This window comes from Aythya fuligula, chromosome 1, assembly GCF_009819795.1.
Source record: "Aythya fuligula isolate bAytFul2 chromosome 1, bAytFul2.pri, whole genome shotgun sequence".
NCBI lineage: Eukaryota > Metazoa > Chordata > Aves > Anseriformes > Anatidae > Aythya > Aythya fuligula.
The window spans coordinates 70,996,122-71,016,020 of NC_045559.1; the positions used below are offsets into that span (position 1 = coordinate 70,996,122).

The 19,899-nt window shown below is 39.5% G+C and overlaps 1 protein-coding gene across 1 annotated transcript in view; it reads left to right on the forward strand.

Moving 5' to 3' along the window:
- The window catches only part of LRP6 (LDL receptor related protein 6), a 125,035-nt gene extending 105,490 nt beyond the window's left edge, over nucleotides 1–19,545 (forward strand). Inside the window, 13 exon segments of the mRNA XM_032191628.1 lie at nucleotides 1,059–1,270; nucleotides 1,465–1,655; nucleotides 6,618–6,827; nucleotides 8,373–8,498; nucleotides 9,914–10,050; nucleotides 10,052–10,114; nucleotides 10,116–10,139; nucleotides 10,141–10,153; nucleotides 11,835–11,945; nucleotides 13,743–13,973; nucleotides 15,212–15,348; nucleotides 16,778–16,875; nucleotides 18,617–19,545. Of these exon segments, the coding sequence (XP_032047519.1) occupies nucleotides 1,059–1,270; nucleotides 1,465–1,655; nucleotides 6,618–6,827; nucleotides 8,373–8,498; nucleotides 9,914–10,050; nucleotides 10,052–10,114; nucleotides 10,116–10,139; nucleotides 10,141–10,153; nucleotides 11,835–11,945; nucleotides 13,743–13,973; nucleotides 15,212–15,348; nucleotides 16,778–16,875; nucleotides 18,617–18,908 (1,845 nt within the window). The 3' untranslated portion in view covers nucleotides 18,909–19,545.
- The last annotated feature ends 354 nt before the right edge of the window (nucleotides 19,546–19,899 follow it).

Here is a 19,899-nt window from a genome sequence, read left to right on the forward strand (position 1 = left end):
AGAGTTGACTCTTAATTTAGCAATGGTTTTAATTTTGGAATCTCTAAATAATTTAACACCCTAAACTCCAAAGTCAAAGGCACCAGATTTTTTTGCCTGCTTCAGCCGAATAAACAAATGCAAGGCTTTAGGCACACCCTTTCATAGAGGTGTCAAGCCAAAGAAGAAAGTTAAGCAAATCTTCAAGTTTAATTTGGGGGTAGGGAGAATCCTTTTTCTTCCCAAAAGATTGTTAGCTTGTTTTTTGAGTGTTATCATTCCTCTTCAGACCTTTTTGACAAGGTCACGAAAAGTGTCATTTAGGCTCATATCTCACTATGAGGAGACTATGCAGTGTCATTCTAAAAAAATAAATAAATAAATACATAAAAAAGAAGGCATTAGAATTCCAGATGTCTACGCCAGTAGAAGACAAGAACTTTGGGGCAGAGAGTTATTATCTGGAAATGTTCTGAAGTCTTTCTGTTATGTTAGCTAATGTCCTTTTTTCTGTCATCAGAGTTCCCTTCCCATTTATGATTCATCCTTACATTATTTCCCCCAAGTGTGATGGTGGAGAAGAGTGAGGCAAGAATTTCAAGCACTATCTGGCCTCACTTTGCTGTTTTTTGTGTTTTTTTTTTTTTTTATCTGTTCAGCTGCAGCTTTGGAAATTAGAGGTGATGTATGTATTTCTGTTGTAGCATGCTTAACGCTCTGGGTTTGAGTCTATCCAAACTGAGCTTAGGGTTGTCAAGAAAGCAGGGGAGAAAGGGGACATTCAACCTGAATCTCCAACATAGAGACGATTTGGACTTTTCAGTTAAACTTGCTATACCTTATGAGCTGCAACCAATGTACTTGATTGCCATTCCAACAAACCCTAAGGACTAAGTGTCTATATCTAAGATGTTGGTAGGAAAAGTGTTCCTGGGTGTCTCCTGCTTTATGATAATATTTTGATAGCCTCCTCCTTTCCTGGCAAATAGTTTGATGTGGTACATCCATAGCAAATAAAATTGCTCACATTAGATCTGATTAAATGTTCCTCTGTGGGTTGTTTTTCTTTCCTTTTTTAGAGCCTCACTGTTGTGACAAGTCCAGTTCCCAACCAGAACTTAGACATGCAACCTTATGACCTGAGCATTGACATCTACAGCCGCTATATCTACTGGACCTGTGAAGCTACTAATGTGATCAATGTGACACGCCTGGACGGGAGATCTATGGGAGTGGTGCTCAAAGGAGATCAAGACCGGCCCAGAGCCATTGTGGTGAATCCAGAGAAAGGGTATGTAGCAGAAATAGTGATGTGGGGAAATTCAGGCTGAAGATCTTGAGGGTCAAACTGTTTTCTTGGTGCTGACTGGTTTCTGTTTGTCAGAATAAAAGCGTCTTTGACATTTGTTAAGATGTCTTGGTCATATAGTGGAAATGTAAAAAGATCAAATAAACTTTCTTTTCCTCTGATCGTTCCTATTCCAGATACATGTATTTCACCAACCTACAGGAAAGGTCTCCTAAAATTGAGAGAGCAGCATTGGATGGAACTGAACGGGAGGTCCTTTTTTTCAGTGGTTTGAGCAAGCCCATAGCCTTAGCTATTGACAGCCAGCTAGGCAAGTTGTTCTGGGCTGATTCAGACCTGCGAAGAATTGAAAGCAGTGACCTTTCAGGTAGAGTAGCACTTTAATTCAGTGATTCATTTGTGTGGTGTGGGTGTGGGGGAATGCAGAGAAAGGTGTCGTCTTTTCCTTCCTACTACAAACAGTCTGTACTGTGATTCTAATCACTCCCTAAATTCCCAGCCAGGGAATGTGCATGATTCATGCAGTGTGCCTTTACAGTCTCATGCCTCTATCTGTGATTTGCATTATTAATTGCTACACATGCTATTTACTTCATTTTCTCACTGCAAGACCTTTGTGTGGTTTCCCAAAGTCAGTTCACAAATAAATTGTAGCAGTTTTTAAAAGGGGAATGGAAAAGGCTTGTTTCTAAAGGCATTGGTTTTGGTGCAATAGTCTGTCAATCAGCAAAGTTTCCCATCAATGGAAAAATCTTTCCTACAGAGTTAAAACAGGTGTGGAGGTAACTTATGTAACTGTTATTTTAGGGTCATAATATGAGAAGGATGGAGTAAGATTTAATATCTTCCTGTTCTCAAAAGGAAAAAAAAATCCTTCTTCCAGTCTTGTAATTCTCTTTGTCTGCTCCTTAATGGTGGCTGTGCTGCTTTTCTGACCTCCTCTATGAGTTGATTCAGCTCTCCTAACTACAGAAGCAAAACAATAAACTAACAATATAGAAGAAAACTAGAGAACTGTTTTCTGTTGGTTTGAAAAGCTGAATTGGTTCAGCAGAAAGTCCAGCAAGCAACCAGAACTGGAGCAAGTGAAGAGGCAAAATCATGCAGTTGGATTAGGTGAGAGAGAAACTGTTGTCTCCTGTTTACTGTCTGTATGCTGTGAGTTGCTGGATCAGCCCAGCTGTCTCTTGTCTCTTGGGTAGTTATTCAGTGTGATATGAGTTGGGCTGGATGTTGCTGATCACATACCTGCCCATCTCGTTATGTGATGGGGTATATGCCCCCTCACGCTTCTGCTTGTTGGGGGTCAGTGACAGAATTTCTCCTTCCTCTGGAAAAGGTCCAGCCCTGCTCTGAATAACACGTGTCCTTGTACTTCAGCTGAATATTATTCTGCAGTCAGTGTTAGGAAATAAGGACATACTTTGTAATCTGTAAGCAAAATGGAAAATTCAACAGGAGTATGGTAGTTTAGAGTAATGTATTTCATGTATTTCACTGATGACACAATACCTTCTTTAAAAGTAGCAGCATGCAATTCCATTGATATGAGTGTGATTTTCAGCCTTTTTATTAAGTTGGAAAAATAAGCTTTTGTTTTGGAAAGTATTTTAGTACTTCAACTGGGTTGGCTTAGCAAGATTTTTTTCTTCAGTGATTCATGTGGTGTGTCACTAGAAGGTTCAGGATCACTAAAGATCTGTGATACCCCAATTGTTTGCTATTTTAAAACACAAGACATAGCAGAGCTAGTGAATTGTTTCAAAAAATATGATCATAGAATGGCTGAGGTTAGAAGAAACCTCTGGAGCTCATTTTGTCCAACTCCCCTGCTTAAGCAGGACCACCCAGAGCAGGCTGCCCAAGATCACGTCCTAGCGGCTTTTGAAGATCTCCAAGGAGGAGTCTCCACAACCTCTCTGGGCAACCTGTGCCAGTGCTCTGTCACCCACGCAGAACAGAAGGGTTCCTGATGTTTCTGTTTTGTTTGTTTCTCTTTGCACCTTCCCTTCAGGGAAAGGAATACAAACGTATCTGTATATGTTGATAAAATTTCACTTGAGCCTTCTCTTCTTCAGGCTGAATAGTTCCAGCTCTCTCAGCTTTTTCTTAAAGGAGAGATGTTCTAGTCCCTTAATCATCTTCACAGCCCCTCCTTGGACCCTCTCCAGTATGTTCACGTCTCTCTTCTACAGGGGAGCCCAGAGCTGGATGTAGCACTCCAGGTGTGGCCTCACAAGAGCAGAGCAGAAGGGAAGGATCACCTCCCTCAAACTGTTGGCAATGCTTTGCCAAATGCAGCCCAGGATACCATTGGCCTTCTTTGTGGCAAGGGAACATTGCTGGTTCATGTTTGGTTTGGTGTCGACCAGGACTTACATGTCTTTCTGCCAAGCTGCTTTCCATCTGGGTGGCCCCCAGCATGTACTAGTGAGGCAGGACTTTGCACTTCTCCTTGATGAATCTCATGAGGTTCCTGTCAGATTTTTCCTTGAGCCTGTCTGAGCCCTTTGGATGGCAGCACAACCATCTGCTGTATCAGCCATTCCAGTTTTGTTTTGTCTGCAAACTTCTGAGGGTACTCAGCCCGAGTAATATGGGTTATGTTCTAGGCTATTCAAGATGAGTAAATTTATGGGCAGCAGAACATCATACATTCTTTGTTTCTATCTTTGTCTGCTATCAGCCAGATATTAGGACACAGAGAAAGAGATGGATCTAAATTCTAGTTAATTTTTTTTAATGATTCCGCTTTAAAAAATAAAAATAAAAATAAAAATGTGCCTGTCAGATCACTGATGTCACGAAGTACCAGCTCACAACTTTTTTGATGAACATGAAGAAAAATCTTTCCAAAACCTCTCTTGTTTTTGGCTTTTGCACTGGAAATAGATTGCTATAATCACCACAATAAATTGCTAACTGCTGAGATGCATTCCTGTGCTTAGGAATGCTGATTAATAGGCTCTTCTGACCAGCAGAGTATTTTTTTCTGCATGTGTTGGCTTCTTTAAAACATGCACAATCTCCTGCTCATAGACTCTATAGATGCCAGTACCTATAAAGAGAAGGAGAGAGAGAATACCTTTTATGTGATTCAGTCTCTCTCTTCCTCCCTGTTCTTCAGGCATGCAGTTAGGTCTCAGTTGTGCTGCCCAAATGGGAGATCCTATTGAAGCTAACCAGATTCTTAACATGATTAAGGGGTTGTTTACGAAAAGATGACTGGAATTAGCTCCCTACCATGGAAACTATTTGGAAATTAGTTGTTCTGTTCCAGAATAATTAGCATGATTTGGAAATATCTAATGATTCTGAAATTAATTTACTTTTATTTGGAAATAGAATGTGCTATGGGTGTGTCCTGATTTTTATATTTATTTGTTTGTTTTTAAGTCTTTTTGTAAAAGGTATTGCTGGAAAGAGAATGGTGATGTCAGGGACCGAGCTCCTCTTAATCACATCTCCCTTTCATCTGACATTCCTAATAAAGGGAGCTAGCACCCTGATGAGCTAGTTTCAGATTTTATTGTTAGTTTATGGAAAGAAGGATTTCAGTGTCTTGGTTTAATCAGAAATGGTCAGCTACACTTGGTCACAAATATTAAAAAGAATGATTAAGACATCACTGAAGTGAAAATTTTAAGCTTCCAGAGCTTTAGGAGCATTTTGCAAAATGTCATGCTGATTGACATGGGCATGGTAGAGCAGGGTGTGTACAGACTCCATTTGGGTAGGTCAAGGTCTTACTTAGTTCTAATTATATTCTTTCCCATCATCTTTGCATATCCCCCTCTTCCCAGCTTAACTTTTTTTTCTCTTCAGGATGCAGGTTGCAGTTTCTTACCTTTTCCCTATAAGGTGACTCATGTTCATGGGGGTTAATAGACTGTTGCAGTTCTTTAGTTTGACTTGCATCACTCCATCTATTAATTTCTACACCAGTCTGGGTATAACCTCCTTCAGAATCCATCAACATCTTTTCTTAATCAGATCATTGCTGGTGTTATTCCAAATCAGTGGGTGAGAGCCCAGTTTATCTGAGGATTAAAGTTCTAATCTCTGTGTTCTGCTTAAGATGTTACTACTTGCTAAATGTTTGAAACGTTCCTTAACTTCTGAGCTTTGTATGCATTCAGTAAAATAGAGATAAATGCATTTTTGTAGCTGAATTTGTTTGTAAGTCCCTTTAATTGGCATACTGTTGATTAAAGTTGTCAACAGGCTAAGCCAGGAAAAAATATTAAAAACATCTTGGAAATGGTATTGTGGATGAGCATATGCAAAGTCATTGTCTGCTATTTTTAAAGTAAAAATAAGCATAGCGGTAAGCCCAGATATTTGAAATACCTGGATTTATGTGTAAATTTTCAAGCTGTGGCCTAATTTTAGACTGTGTAATATTATTTTAACATTGCAAAATCTAAGCCAAATCCTTATGTTTGTGCGTAATTTTATGCTCAGAGTTTGATAAACTTCATTGAGTATATGAGTGTTAATGAGCATATGATAAAGGTTTTGAATAACATATTTTTGTGTATGAATTACAAAGTCTTAACTGTCTTTGGACAGTCTTTAATGTTACCTCTAAAACATCTGTGGGCTCTCTTCTGTTTACATGCAGCGTTAACTGTGACATGTGACAGTTGATCTTGAATATATTTATGCTAGGTAATCTAGCATAAAAATCAGCAAATACTTCCAGAGGTGCAAAGCCTCTTGGCTGCTACTGATGATTGCTGAAGGAACTAAGGAAACTAAATCTTCACTAGGAAGGAAAGAATGTTCCTAATTTAGCTTGAAAACCTTTGTGAAGATAATGTAGTTGAAACAAAATAATATGAGGAAGTCAGAAGTCAAATGTTTACCTTAATCTCATAATTCAGGTGAAAACTACTAAGTGCTTTGTCTTCACTTGGATTTAATCTTGCATTAGTTAAATCGAGCTAATAATCCATCTTCTTATTCCCCGCTGAATTCCAAGACAAAGCAGTTAATCTCTCCAAAAAAAAAAAAATAAATAAAAATAGATGAATGAAAAGAAATACCAATTACCACCATATTGATAAAAGACTGGATGGTCTTATGAGAGTTGGCCCCCCAACTCCAGACACATTTTAAATATAGGAAATGTATTTGAAGCACACGAACTGTCTTCTTGATGAAAAAAGAAAAAAAAAAAGATCATCTGTCTGAAAAACATCAGTCTTACATCATTACCTCGTAGTATAGAAGCAATCAAAAATAATGGTGTAAGCAGTGTAGAAAGTATTTGCAATAGTATTTTGTTTGATTCCAGTTAAGCTAAACTACTCTTGTATTTCTGCAGGTGCTAACCGAATTGTTTTGGAAGACTCTAATATCTTGCAACCTGTGGGACTAACTGTATTTGAAAACTGGCTGTATTGGATTGACAGGCAACAGCAGATGATTGAAAAGATTGATATGACTGGTCGAGAAGGACGTACAAAGGTCCAAGCTCGAATTGCACAACTTAGTGACATTCATGCTGTGAAAGAGCTCAACATTCAGGAATACAGTAAGTGCAATTTCTGTTTGCAAGTGAGAACAGTGCTGTGAGGCTGGAGGCAGGGAAGTGGCCAAGAGCAATGAAGCCTGATTTTCCTTGCTACTAGTCAACGTCAGGGCAGATCGACAGGGCCAGAAGTTGGTATTGTTTTGTGTCTGTTATATTGCCAGGGTAGTATTGTTTCCTTAGTGCAGTTGGCAATGGACATGAAATTTACCACAAACCACCCATCACAATTTGTTGCTGGTGACAACTTTGCTGGTAGGTAGTCCCATAGAGGTACCTGGGGTTTGACTATGTATTGGCACAGTGGAAATACCCTGTTATCACTAGTAGAGGATTTTCTGGATTCTGGCTGCAATACACAAGTCAGATCTTTAATCCTTTTAGGCAAGCACAGCTCTCATGGCCCTTTACTAGCAGTAAACGTATCATGGACAAGCCACCCTGGCTGCATGTTTTAAGGCAAGCTGAACAATTTTTGTTAAGGGCAATTCATATTGAAACTAAATGATGGAAGAACAACATGCATTACTCAAAGGAAGTGTGCAGTAAATAACAGTATGTGTTGAACATGTCTGCACTTCTAAAAGTTTTCTGTTTGCCCAGGATATAACCTTTCCCCACATACACTCACTTGAAACAATGGAAGCTGTATGGTTAAAACAGCAGAGCTGCTGTCTTCATGGAGGAAATAGGCCTAGTTAATAGGCTGTGATGAATGCCTTCGAGAAATATGTAGAAAGACGTCTGGGGATGTTTAATTAGAGCATCAGCACAGACTACTACTAGTTTTGTTTGCTATTAATCTCAGTAAATCTGTCAGGAGTTCCAAGAGAAATATGTTGTCCTTATTAAATATTAAAATGAAGAGATATTTAACTAGAGCATGTTTAATTTGAGTTTTGGAGACAGGTGTGAAAGCTCCAGAATTCATAAATTTGGAAACTTTACTTTTTTAATGGTCTTTGATAGAGAAAGTTAAGTATGGAATCCAAGGTATCTTTTTTCTTACTAATGCTTCCTATTTTTGCTGGAGCGCTAATTCTACCTCAGATGAGAAGCAAATGGTTTGAGTACTGTTTACTGCTTTGGGAGACCAGGTGGCATGATTCTCAGTGTATCAGTTCACAGCCAATTACTGATGTGTGTGATAATTATTTGTGTGTGTAAAGGAAAAAAAATACAATTAAATACAACTTTTTCAGAGTTGTGTTTAGAAATGTCCTCCCCATCAAGAAGGGAGTAATGAAAGGAGCTCTGTGAACACAAAGAAATCAGTGAAAGATGTGAAAAGATGTGGGTTCTTGTCAGTGAGCTCACCAAATTCTTGGAGAGTAAGTCCAAGGCTTTTTCCAGATTCCACTAATTACTGCAGTGTACTTGGAGGAGAGAAAATAAAATAAAATAAAATAAAATAAAATAAAATAAAATAAAATAAAATAGAGAGAGAGACAGAGCAGGGGATAACTCAACTGCCCAGAATCTCATTTACTTATCCTCCCAAGTGTGATTACAGTTGTACTACCTGTCCGTCTTTTCTTAAAATCACAGGACAACACCCTTGTTCTCAAGATAATGGTGGTTGCTCACACATTTGCATTGTGAAGGGCGATGGCACCACACGCTGCTCTTGCCCAGTCCACCTTGTTCTGCTGCAGGATGAGCTGTCCTGCGGAGGTAAGTCCTTCCCATGCCCTGCGTCACTGAGCTCTCAGCTCCTGGGTGGGGAGGTCTCTATTTTAGGGTCAACTTCTGAGCAGAAAGAATGTGACAGTGCACCAGATGTTGTAACATGATTTTACATGTTTTACCTTTTTGCTTCCCCCCTCCACCCCCCGAGCTAAACCTGCAAGTTTTGAGGAGTAAAAGAATAGAATTTTAGAAGCTCACTGTTGAATGCGGATTTCTGTTCACCCTTTCTACTTAAGACCACTGAATTATTTCAATTTAATTTTTTTAATTGTAACATTTTTTCTTTTACTACTTTTTATATCATTCTGCATGTTCTCCTTCTTCAGCTAGTGGTAGACTCTCCTGTGTTCTGGCGTGTTGCATCACATCTTCTGTCTGTGCCATTTCATTCTTCTCTGCTTTTCTCCTGAATTCACCCTATGTGCGCCTTTCTGAACTGCAGTCCCAGAAGAGCCAGTTGCCTCCTCCATGGTGGATATGGCCACTACAGCCTACGCCCTGATGTCTCCAAGGGTGGGGCTGAAATTCTGGGAGAGGAGAGGCACTTGGGTGCTTGGGTCTCTTTGTACCACCGTACTGAATGATTTATTATGCAATCTTCTCGCCATCAAGGCGACGTTTGTGTCTCACAATGGAACAAGAGCTAATATAATCCAGATAATTTTCTCAGAGCAAGTTTAATTACCAGGCCAGAAAGGGGAGGAGAGAAAAAGGAAATTAAAAAAAAAAATAAAAAAATCCCATGCTTACTTACTGCATGAGATTAACAGTTACTGTAGTAAATGTTAAGTAATAGCTAACAGCTGTGTTGCGATAGCGGGACCTTGACTAGATGGAGCAGTTTTTTTGTCATTTTAGAAAGAATTTTGACTCAACAGAGCTGTTGAGGGCACATAACTAGACATTGAGTCACAGTGATCCATCTGCAGCGCATTACATCCTTTTAACGTTTTCTATACACTGACTGTCGAGCATAAAAAGGGAGTGAGACATCAGTTGTGTATACAGTGGTGCTGCAGGAAAGAGGGAAGTGGAAGAAAAGTTTGTTGACTTTAAATGAAGACTTTAAGACCTACTAAGAGAAGGGTGTAAGAAGCTGAAGTGGGAAGGAAAGAAAAGAATCATGTTTTGAGTGTGCATGCTTGCTTCTCTGTTCCTCTTATTCTTTGTCTAATGAAACTCCATTGACTTGAACCTGCAGCTGTCACTTGGGGCTCAAGATCTGCTCAAACAACTGTGGAGGCAGTGTTGGGGTGGAAATTACATTATGATGTGGCATGTTTATCAGCTGTCTGATTAATTCAAAGCAGCTGAGTTATTCTTGTCCTTACCTGTTGTGATCTGCTGCTTGATTGTTCACCTGGATTTTTAATTTTTGTTTGTTTGCTTGATTTTTAAAGAACCGCCAACTTGCTCCCCTCAGCAGTTCACCTGTTTCACAGGTGAGATTGACTGCATCCCAGTGGCCTGGCGCTGTGATGGTTTCACTGAATGTGAGGACCACAGTGATGAAAAAAACTGCCCGGTGTGCTCAGACAACCCAGTTCCAGTGTGAAAGCGGACAGTGCATAGACAGTGCCCTCCGGTGCAATGGAGAAGCAAAACTGCCAAGACAACTCAGATGAGAAAAAACTGTGAAGGTACAGAGGATCTTTCAAAGTATGATGAAAACGGAGTTTTTCGGGAGACACTATGGTAGATACTAAAGTTATTGCAGAGTGTAGGATTTGGAAGGATCTGAGCTTCTGCTCTTTTGACACAGGTTTATTGAGTGGGACATTATTTCAGAGCTACATTCCTTTGTTTCTCCACCTGTAAAGTGGAAATAACGCTGACTTCCTGCACAGTGGTTTAAGCTCTGTGAAAAGTACTATTTAAAATTGTATATTTTAAAACTCTAAAAACCTGGTAACTCTGGAGTGATTTACAACATGGAGGAAACCTTTGTCATAGGGTTCTCAGGTTTTTTGAATATTTATGCCCACTAAAGGTCTGGGGATTGTTTATTTTATTAAACTGAATAAAATGAAATTAAACTTCTGTGAGTAAGTGATGAGGGAGACATGAGATTCCTGTAGAGTACAGCAGAAGAGAGTATTTAAGCCATAGTCGCATGGAGGGAAGTGCTATTGCCAACAGAATGAGAATTAAGTTATTTTAATTTTGGAAGGACAGGTTATGCTTGTGGAATCTCAGCTACCCTACCACTATTCCAAGTGAAACATTAGAAAACTTGACCTTCTTTTCCCCACTGCACAAGTAGTGAGGAGTTGTAGGGACAACTTCTAAGCTTGAAAGGATGCCTCTTCTGTGTATCCTTTCAGTACACTTTCTTTCTTTGAAGAGGCTGTCTAAGAGACTTCGAATAAATGCTGAATTCCTTTCCCAAAGATGTGCTCCAGCTTAAACAAAATATACAGACCAATGCAGAAATTCTTTTTTATGGAAGGTGATTTTTAGCCAGATGGGATGCCAGCATCTGAAAATGCTTTGTGCAGTTGCCATCCAATGGCTAGAGATATCAGAAAAGGGGCTGTTTATCACCTTCAAAGGGGCCCTAGTATTCAGAGCATTCAAGTTGATTGCAGATCAGAAAAGCCTTTAGTTTAACTTCTTAATTCAACTGAAGTCAGAAAGAATTTCTGAATTTATGTGAAACAGGAAAAAAAGTTATGAGTAAACAACAGCACCTTTTTTTCCCAGAATAGTAGTTTATTTTATTTTATTTTATTTTTGGCAAAACTCCAGTTTTGTATTCTGTCTTTCATTTCAGTTTGAAAACATAATGTCAAGTGAAATATATTGTCCCATAATCAGGGAGTCTTCTGCTTTACAGAAAGAGTACAAGGGCATTGAGAAACCACATTTTTCTCTCTTAAACAATTTTATCATTGTAGTTTGGCAGATTTAATTTTAGTAACTTAATTCTTCTCACTTATATTACAGTAAATGCTTATAGTTGGGGATTCTTACAGTAATTTTACAATAACCATGTCCCACGATAAGTACCTGCATTCTCAGTGGCCTTCTGCTTCTGAGTTATTTCAGTTGAGGTGACTGTCTCGTAGAGTGATCTTACTGAAAATAAACAATGAGGACCAGGTACCCACTGTGCAATATTCACTCCAGAACATCTAATCATTTTTTGACATGAGGGACTTTTATGCCCCACTGGCTGCTTCAAGAAATGAAGCTAGCAACAGACTAAGCTCTCTCAAGATGTCCCAGATTGTGTGCCTTGGTGTCTGGTTCTCTTAATTGTTTTAAAGAGTAGAAGTCTTTGATACTGACTCTTGCTGTCTGGGGGGGCTCTCTTTCCAGTGCTTTGTTTAACTGATCAGTTCCGCTGTGCCAGTGGGCAGTGCATTGGTAAAAGCAAGAAATGTGATCACAACTTGGACTGTAGTGACAGCTCAGATGAACAAGGATGCTGTAAGTGTAAACCCTGAGACTAGAGACTTGATTGAGTTATCTGCTATTTATTTCTTAACTTCTCAATGAGTTAGATTTTAATCTGAATGAATTGTACCCAAAATGGATGCTCCTGTTTGTAAGTGCTGTCATGCAATTAATGCACAATGTAGCAGAACAGGAATCACAAATATAACTATTATTTTGAGTTAGCATAGCAGGCTAGTAATTTTTCTACATACCTTTTAAAACTTTTAAGGGAAATAAGAGGTTCGTTTTACTATTATGAGTTTGTAAGCTGAGATGGTGCAGTATTAAAAATCCTTCTAGCAGCATGAGGCTTTTATATAAAACTGCTCTCTGCTTCACCATTTTCTCATCCACAGAATTAATAGCAGGTGCTTTTAGAATCAAATCAACACTGTTTACAGAATAAACCTTCTAAAATTTCATTTGCATCTTGAAAAGATGTAATTTTGAGCTTGATTTGTGATTTGTAACATGTGATATTCCCTACCTTGAAATCTCCAGAGTTCTGCAAGAAACCACCACCTTTAAAATTCCAATTTGAAAGTTCATTTTCACTGTTGGTATTTTAAAAGAACTTGCAAATAGGGACATTTCTTCTTGTGTTAGGTATCTATGTATCATAGATGACATACATGTAACTTGAAAATGCAATGACAGATTTGGGACCCCTAATCTTAGGAAGGAGTAACGAGAAGTTCTGTCATGCTACAAAGTTATTAGCAACATTATCAGATGACATATATGGTTATCTTTATAATAGGTCAGATATTATTTGTTTTTGTAACATAAAATTAGCCCCCCAGAGTAAGTTGCAGTTGTCACTGTTCCTCTTCCAATATGATCAGAAGTCTGTTTTCTTATCTCTGTAGGCTGTGACAGGTTGGTTAAAGTGTGGGTTTGGTGTTCAGGGAGAAGGAAATATGTTGAGGAAAAGACTTACAGTAATGGTTAAGATGTAAAACACCGACTAGAACAGGAAAATACTTTAAAGTCTGCTTTTCTTGTCAAATTCATGAAGCACAGGCAGGGGGTTGTCAGTTACTCCTATAAATGTCATTGCTTAGAATCAGTATTGTAGGGGAAGCCATTCGTTTTAGCTGTTGAATAATCACTTCAGATACAGATTGTTTGTAAAGATGGCACCTCTAAAGCTGATGCACAGCTGATATGTGTAAACATCAGAATGGGTGAGATGTAGAGTGGGTTACGTAATTCGCTAAATAGCAGCAAGCCCAAAATTCATTACTGATGCATCATCCGTACTGTTCAGCATAAATTAATGTTACATAGTTGAGAAGATGGAGTGCCAATCTGTTAAGCAGAGTGATAACCTAGTGCTTATGTGACAAGGTGAAACATAAGAAGTAGTTGTCATTGTCTTTAATGACAAAAAAAAAAAAAAAAAGCCTAACTGGAGTCCTAGCACAGAACCTGAAGTCATGGCTGCAGGTCATCTTCACAGAGATCAAAGGGTGATAATCCTGCCTATGAGCAGGTAGAAAGTTTGTGATCTAGTTCATCAGCCCCCCTGCACATGCATGTACTGTTTTTGTCCTGGCATCTGTGGTTCGAAAACATCTGCATGTGTGCAGCTATTCATGTGCACAGGTGGCCTCCCAAAGCCTTCAAACAGACCTGTCCCAGTGCCTGTTTGTTCCTAAAATACATTAATTTGAAAGCTGTTGTCTGCCTACAGAAGCAAAGGCTATGGAAAGAGATCATGAAAACTGATGTTGGTACCTGAAGCTGTTGGATTAGCTTCTATAGTATGATTTTCCTTTCTCCTAGACACGACAGAGGAGCCTGCTCCACAGCCCAACAACACGATAGGCTCCATCATTGGTGTGATCCTCACAGTTTTTGTGGTTGGAGCAATGTACTTCATCTGCCAGAGGGTGCTATGCCCACGCATGAAGGGAGATGGGGAAACAATGACCAATGATTATGTGGTGCACGGACCAGCCTCTGTACCTCTTGGTTATGTGCCTCACCCGAGCTCTTTGTCAGGATCTCTTCCTGGTGAGTAAATAGTGTGTTCCTTGCCTTGCTCTTTGGCACCACATAGTTGTAGCTGAGGGTACTGTGCATGTATGCACAGGAGACTTCCATTCCAGATACATAATTCTTGCTGTAAAGCTATTGAAAGACAGGACTGTCAATGGTTGTTGCTATCCTTGATAATAATGAACTGCTATTTTACCCATGCCATCCACATCCAGCATGTAGATACCTGACAGAGCCAGAAGTTCAAACAGATAAACATGGGAGTTCTGCTGCTGCTCAAGCAGCTTCTTTTTGTGGTAGTATAGCATCAGCAAGGTGTCGTGACAGTAGAGGGTAAAGTTATACAGAGTTATACTTCTGTCACTCTCTTTCAAGAGTGTACAATTATTCTTGTTAGATTTGTAGATTGTATTTGTATAATTGTGAAACTTCTTATAAAGTCTGTAATGAAAAGCAATAACTGTATTCTTGGCTTATTTCATTTGATGATCAAGTGACCGATGCCAATCCAGGTGTGTGATGCTATTGCTGTTTAAAAAGTGAGACTTGATTATATTCATTGCTTTTGTATATATCGATTAACTATATATTGTAACCTATGGCTTTAGATCCAGCAGGTTCCAGTTAGAACATACAGGTTTTGTGAGTCTGTTATAGGGTTAAAATAATGTACCAAATTTCTTTGCTTTCTGTAATAACCTGCTTTCATAAGCAGGTCTTTGAGGAGAACTTTCACCATTATTTTGAGCACAGTTGCATACCTCTCCATTTCCCGCTTGGACTCTCTGCCAGCATGGTTCAGTCCAGCAGCAAAAGCTTACTTAACAGTGTGGAAATGAAAGAATAAACCCTCTCTTCTCCTGCACAAATTTCAGTTGCTCAGTTAGGTGGTCAGAGTCAGTTTCATGTTTTGTTCCAAGGCATAGAAATAGTGCCTGAATGCCTGTTCTCTCAAGTCTTTTACAGCCGTTCAAGTGAAAGGAATCTATTTCTCTTCACACAGCTTTAGTACAGCCCAGCACCAAGTCCCACAGTTCAGTGGCTGATACTCAAAACCAACATGCTTATCCCCTGGCAGTCTTCATTCTGGTTCTCCATTAAGGAGTATTGAATTTGTTAATACCGTAAAGATTAATTTTGCTTTTAATTTTTCTTTGCTGATACTCCTGTTATCCTCCCTACTTTTTTTTTTTTAATGTTTTCCTTTTCTCTGTTTGATTTGAATATTGACATACATCTTTGTTCTTCTTTAGGGATGTCTCGAGGTAAATCTGTGATCAGCTCCCTCAGCATTATGGGAGGGAGCAGCGGACCACCCTATGACAGGGCCCATGTCACTGGAGCCTCTTCCAGTAGTTCTTCAAGTACCAAAGGCACTTACTTTCCTCCAGTAAGTCATTCTGTTATTCATAGACCTTTAATAACTTTCAGGGAAGTGCCTCGGGATAATTAGTTGACAGAGGAATGTTTTGTTTTAGATTTCTAGCCTAACAAATTTGTTTGAATATGAAATGTGATTTTGGAAGGGAAGGGAGAAGAGGTTGTCTTTTTCCAAAACCATAGGAATTTTATACTACTTTTTAAAGCTTTATAGAGCTCAGTGACAGAAAAAGATGTTAGAGTGTCAGAAGAGATGAAAAAATAACTGTAAATATTGACCAGCTCTGGCAGAGCAATCTCCTTTCATTGTACTCCATAGCATTTTTATAGTCACAGAACAGAAATGTGATGCATTAGATGCTATATACATGTTGGTACCAGCCTTAGAGGGCTCACAATCTACTTGATTTTTATAAGGATGATCAAAGGGCTGGAGCACCGCGTATGAAGATAAGCTGAGGGAGTTGGGGTTGTTCAGCCTGGAGAAGCCTGCCTTATAGCAACCATCCAGTACCTAAAGAGAGCCTACAAAAAAGCGAGAGAGACTAACAGGGAATGTAATGATAGGGCAAGGGGAATGGCTTTAAACTAAAAGAGATTAGATGTTAGGAGGAATTTCTTCACTCAGAGGGTGGTGAGGCACTGCCACAGGCTGCCCTGGGAAGCTGTGGATGCCCCAACTCTGGAAGAGTTCAAGGCCAGCTTGGATGGGGCTTTGGACAACCTGGTCTAGTGGAAGGCATCTCTGCCCACGGCAGAGGGGTTGGAACCGGATGATCTTTAAGGTCACTTCCAACTCAAAGCATTCTATGATCTGATGGTTGTTTTAGCTACTTTACATGAAGTCCACATGTTGCTGTCTAGCATTAGTTACATGCTTGGTCAGCACGGGATGAAATATTCAACTGTCTGTTTTGCAGTCCTGAAAATCAAATCATCATTTTGTATCTTCAAATTAGTCTAATAAAAATTCAATTTCTGAAGTAGGAGTATGACAGTAAAGGGAACAAATGCTCGCCTTGGACAGCAAACTGCAAATATTCTAAACAGCATAGTGCTTAAGAACTACAAGCTAGTAGGGGTAGATATTTGCCAGTTTGCCTAGGGCAGTGGTATCCCCAGTGGCAATCTACTGTTGAACAGCTAGTTTCAGCTTTACTTTTCAGCACTGGGTATGTCAAAATATCAACAGCAGTCATCATTTTTGAGAAGAGCTTAGTAATGTCTTCTATGGGAATGGTAACAAGCAGGATTTCCAGGATCTGTTAAAGAACTGGGAATAAACATAGGAAAAATCCTGTTTGTTGGGAGGGGCTGTGCATGTAGTTCTCAACCTAAGGTTCCTATTAAAAAATACTAAAAAGAAAACTTATAACACTGATGTTTTCTGGATTCTCCTTCATATCTTAACTGCAGCTTTTTTCTTTCTTTTTCCTTAGATTTTGAACCCACCACCTTCACCAGCTACTGAACGTTCACATTATACCATGGAATTTGGTTATTCTTCAAACAGCCCATCCACTCATAGATCCTACAGGTAATTGTTATTACAATGGCTTCTGTCAAGATCAAAGCTGTTAGTGTAGAATGCAGAATAAAGACAGTCCCTGCTCCATAAGAATTGCAATCAAAGGCACTAATTCTGCAAGTACTAAAACAGATGCTTAAATTGGTTCACATGTATCATGTCACTGCTGTGTGTGTTTAAGTGCAGCATCGTTTGAGGTTAATCATACAGTAAGTGGGTTAGTGGTACACCTCTTGGGTATATTGCCTTAGGGAGAATAACAACACTCATTCCTGTCACAAAATAAGTTAGTTGCTGACTTGGTGTCATGATAACAGAGCCAAAGACACATACCCTGGAATGAAACCTGCATTGTTTTAGCCTTGTTATAAATAATTTGTTGTGTAATTATGAGAAATGATAGACAAACACCAAGTGGAAGGAAGTTGGCACTATGAAGGCTAGTATTTCAGGAGTAATATTAATGGCCTAGATAAAGCACAACAAATCTAATTTGACATATTTAGTGATAATATCTGAAAAAGGTTGCTAACCTTTTACTTATTTTCTTTGACCGATATTTATGGACATGTAAGTTTTATCCTTGTTTATTTGAATACATCTTTCTCACCTTCCTTTAGAGTTCATTATCATTTCATAACTAATTAAAAAAAAAAAAAAGTGACCTACTACCCAAGGGTGTAAAGATTCCCCTCCCAAATCACTAGAAGATCTAGTCAATGAGAAGAGATAGCTGTATATGTCTCCTGAAAGAAATGCCTCCCTAGCACACAGCCTTTGGGGGCTTTTGGATAATGAGGTCTCTGGGGCTGAAAAGATACCTCTTTTCCATCAGCAGAAAATACGGCCTCTGTTGTGCTGAAGGTCAGAGTAGATGTTTATAATGGTCCCTTCCAGCCATACAAAAAATGATTAGCAATTTAGTAATGAAATATAACCAAACCTTGGCAACAGCATGAACCCTGCTGATCACTGGTTAGCTGATGTGACTTCTAGTGTTATAAATGGAATTAGAGATGTAGTGTAGGCTTAAATGTTTTCAGAATGCTCCCCAGCCCAAAAATAAAACCTAGTTCTGCTGCTTCAGATCTGTTGTGGTCTTTACTAACGTTCTGGCTTGAATACAGAGGAGCTGCATCTCCACCTGCCCCAAGCTACGGATTTTGATGGTAGCCGACCACCTCACCATTTAAAAATGGGCTCATTTTAAAAAATGCTTTATGGTAGCAGCCTTTGGGATTTCCCTCCAAGTTTCTTGTCTGGCAGGTGATTCTCCTGACTGCTATGAGGGTACCAGTTGATTTTTGGTTTCTCTCTCAACTTGGAAATTAGTCCGTTATCCAATTTATGGATACTAGAACATATTCTCCAAGACTGAAACACATCTATTTTTCCCCACAGTGTGCTTCCAGCCCCACTCTCAGGAGCAACTTTTTTTTTTTTTTTTTTAACTTCAGCTAAGGCCTTTAGGGAGCCTGTTGTTTGTAGGTAATGAATAGTTAGTATCCTTTTCACTGGTTACTCTAATTTGACTGGTACTGTGCAAAGGCTGACTTTGGCCACATGAGTAGTTAGCAAGTTCGCTGTGTCAGAGAGAAAGGTGATGCTGTGCATCTGCTGCAGAGGTTGGCCCCTTGCCTTTTCCCACCCTGACTTACCTGCCACTCACTTTTTCACGGCTGTGTTGCCTGAAATGCATGGCCCTTCTCCATGTCAACACTGTTCCCATCTATCTCCCCACCCGCTGCAGCTACAGGCCTTACAGCTACCGGCATTTTGCACCTCCCACGACCCCCTGCAGCACGGATGTCTGCGACAGTGACTATGCCCCCAGCCGAAGGGTGACAGCAGCGACGGCCAAGGGCTACACCAGTGACTTGAACTATGATTCGGAGCCCGTCCCACCACCTCCAACTCCGCGCAGCCAGTACCTTTCGGCGGAGGAGAACTATGAGAGCTGCCCACCCTCCCCGTACACGGAGCGGAGCTACTCACACCATCTCTACCCGCCACCGCCATCCCCCTGCACAGACTCCTCATGAGGGGCAGCCCCCCCCTCCATTATCTGCCTCTGCCGTGAATGTGTAAATACAAAATGTTCCACTGGGGAGGGGGGAGGGAGCTCTTGGCGAGGGATGAGGTAGGACAGTGTACAGTTAAATGTTATTAAGTGGGGTGGAGGAATACTGGAGATATTTGTACAGAAGAGAGAGAGAAAAAAAAAAGGATATTTATATATTTTCTTAAACAGCAACTGCTGCTTGTGCCATAAGAAGAAAAATTTTTGTATAAAAGAACCCAAACATTTGTACAAAAAGTTTTTATTTTTGCAAACAGAACTCAAAAACATGCCTTAATCCAGTGAAGTGACTGAGCACATAAGGAAATGGAAGAACCAGGATGTGTCACTTGTCCAGTGAGGTGAGATGTTGTGGGGTTTGTCAATACCAAAAATGTTTGAAATAATTAATAATAAAGAAGTCCGTCTCAGAGCAGCATACCATAGATACTTGGAAGTAGCCAAATAACCTCTATATTAACTACAGAGGGCCAACAACTAAAGTTAAACTTGAAAACGCAGTCAGGACAGATATTAACCTTACATAAAGGGCTTTGTTTTCTACAGGAATACAGCAATCGTAGCAGTGAATCCAGAAAAATAATCACTTTTTTTTTTTTTTTTAAAAAGAAGACACCTCTGTTTTTCTTTAATGCATTTACCAAACTAGAGCATTTAGAGCTCTCTCCTTGCTTCTAGAATTTCAATGATTTTTGTTGGGTATATTTTAAAGTTTGCTTTCTTAACACTGTTTAGCTTTTCTCATCTCTTCTGCATCCTTTCTTCCTTCCCATATCACTTAAATCATATAATCCTAATTTGAAATACTGCTAGAACTGGGCTGCTGTAAATTCTTTTTTTCCCCTCCTAATTAGCCTTGTCATGCAGTGAGTGTCATGCTATACATTACTTCATTCATTTTGCCAACACAGTAGGATTCTGTTTTGTACCGGGTAAGTGTTATTTTCACGTAA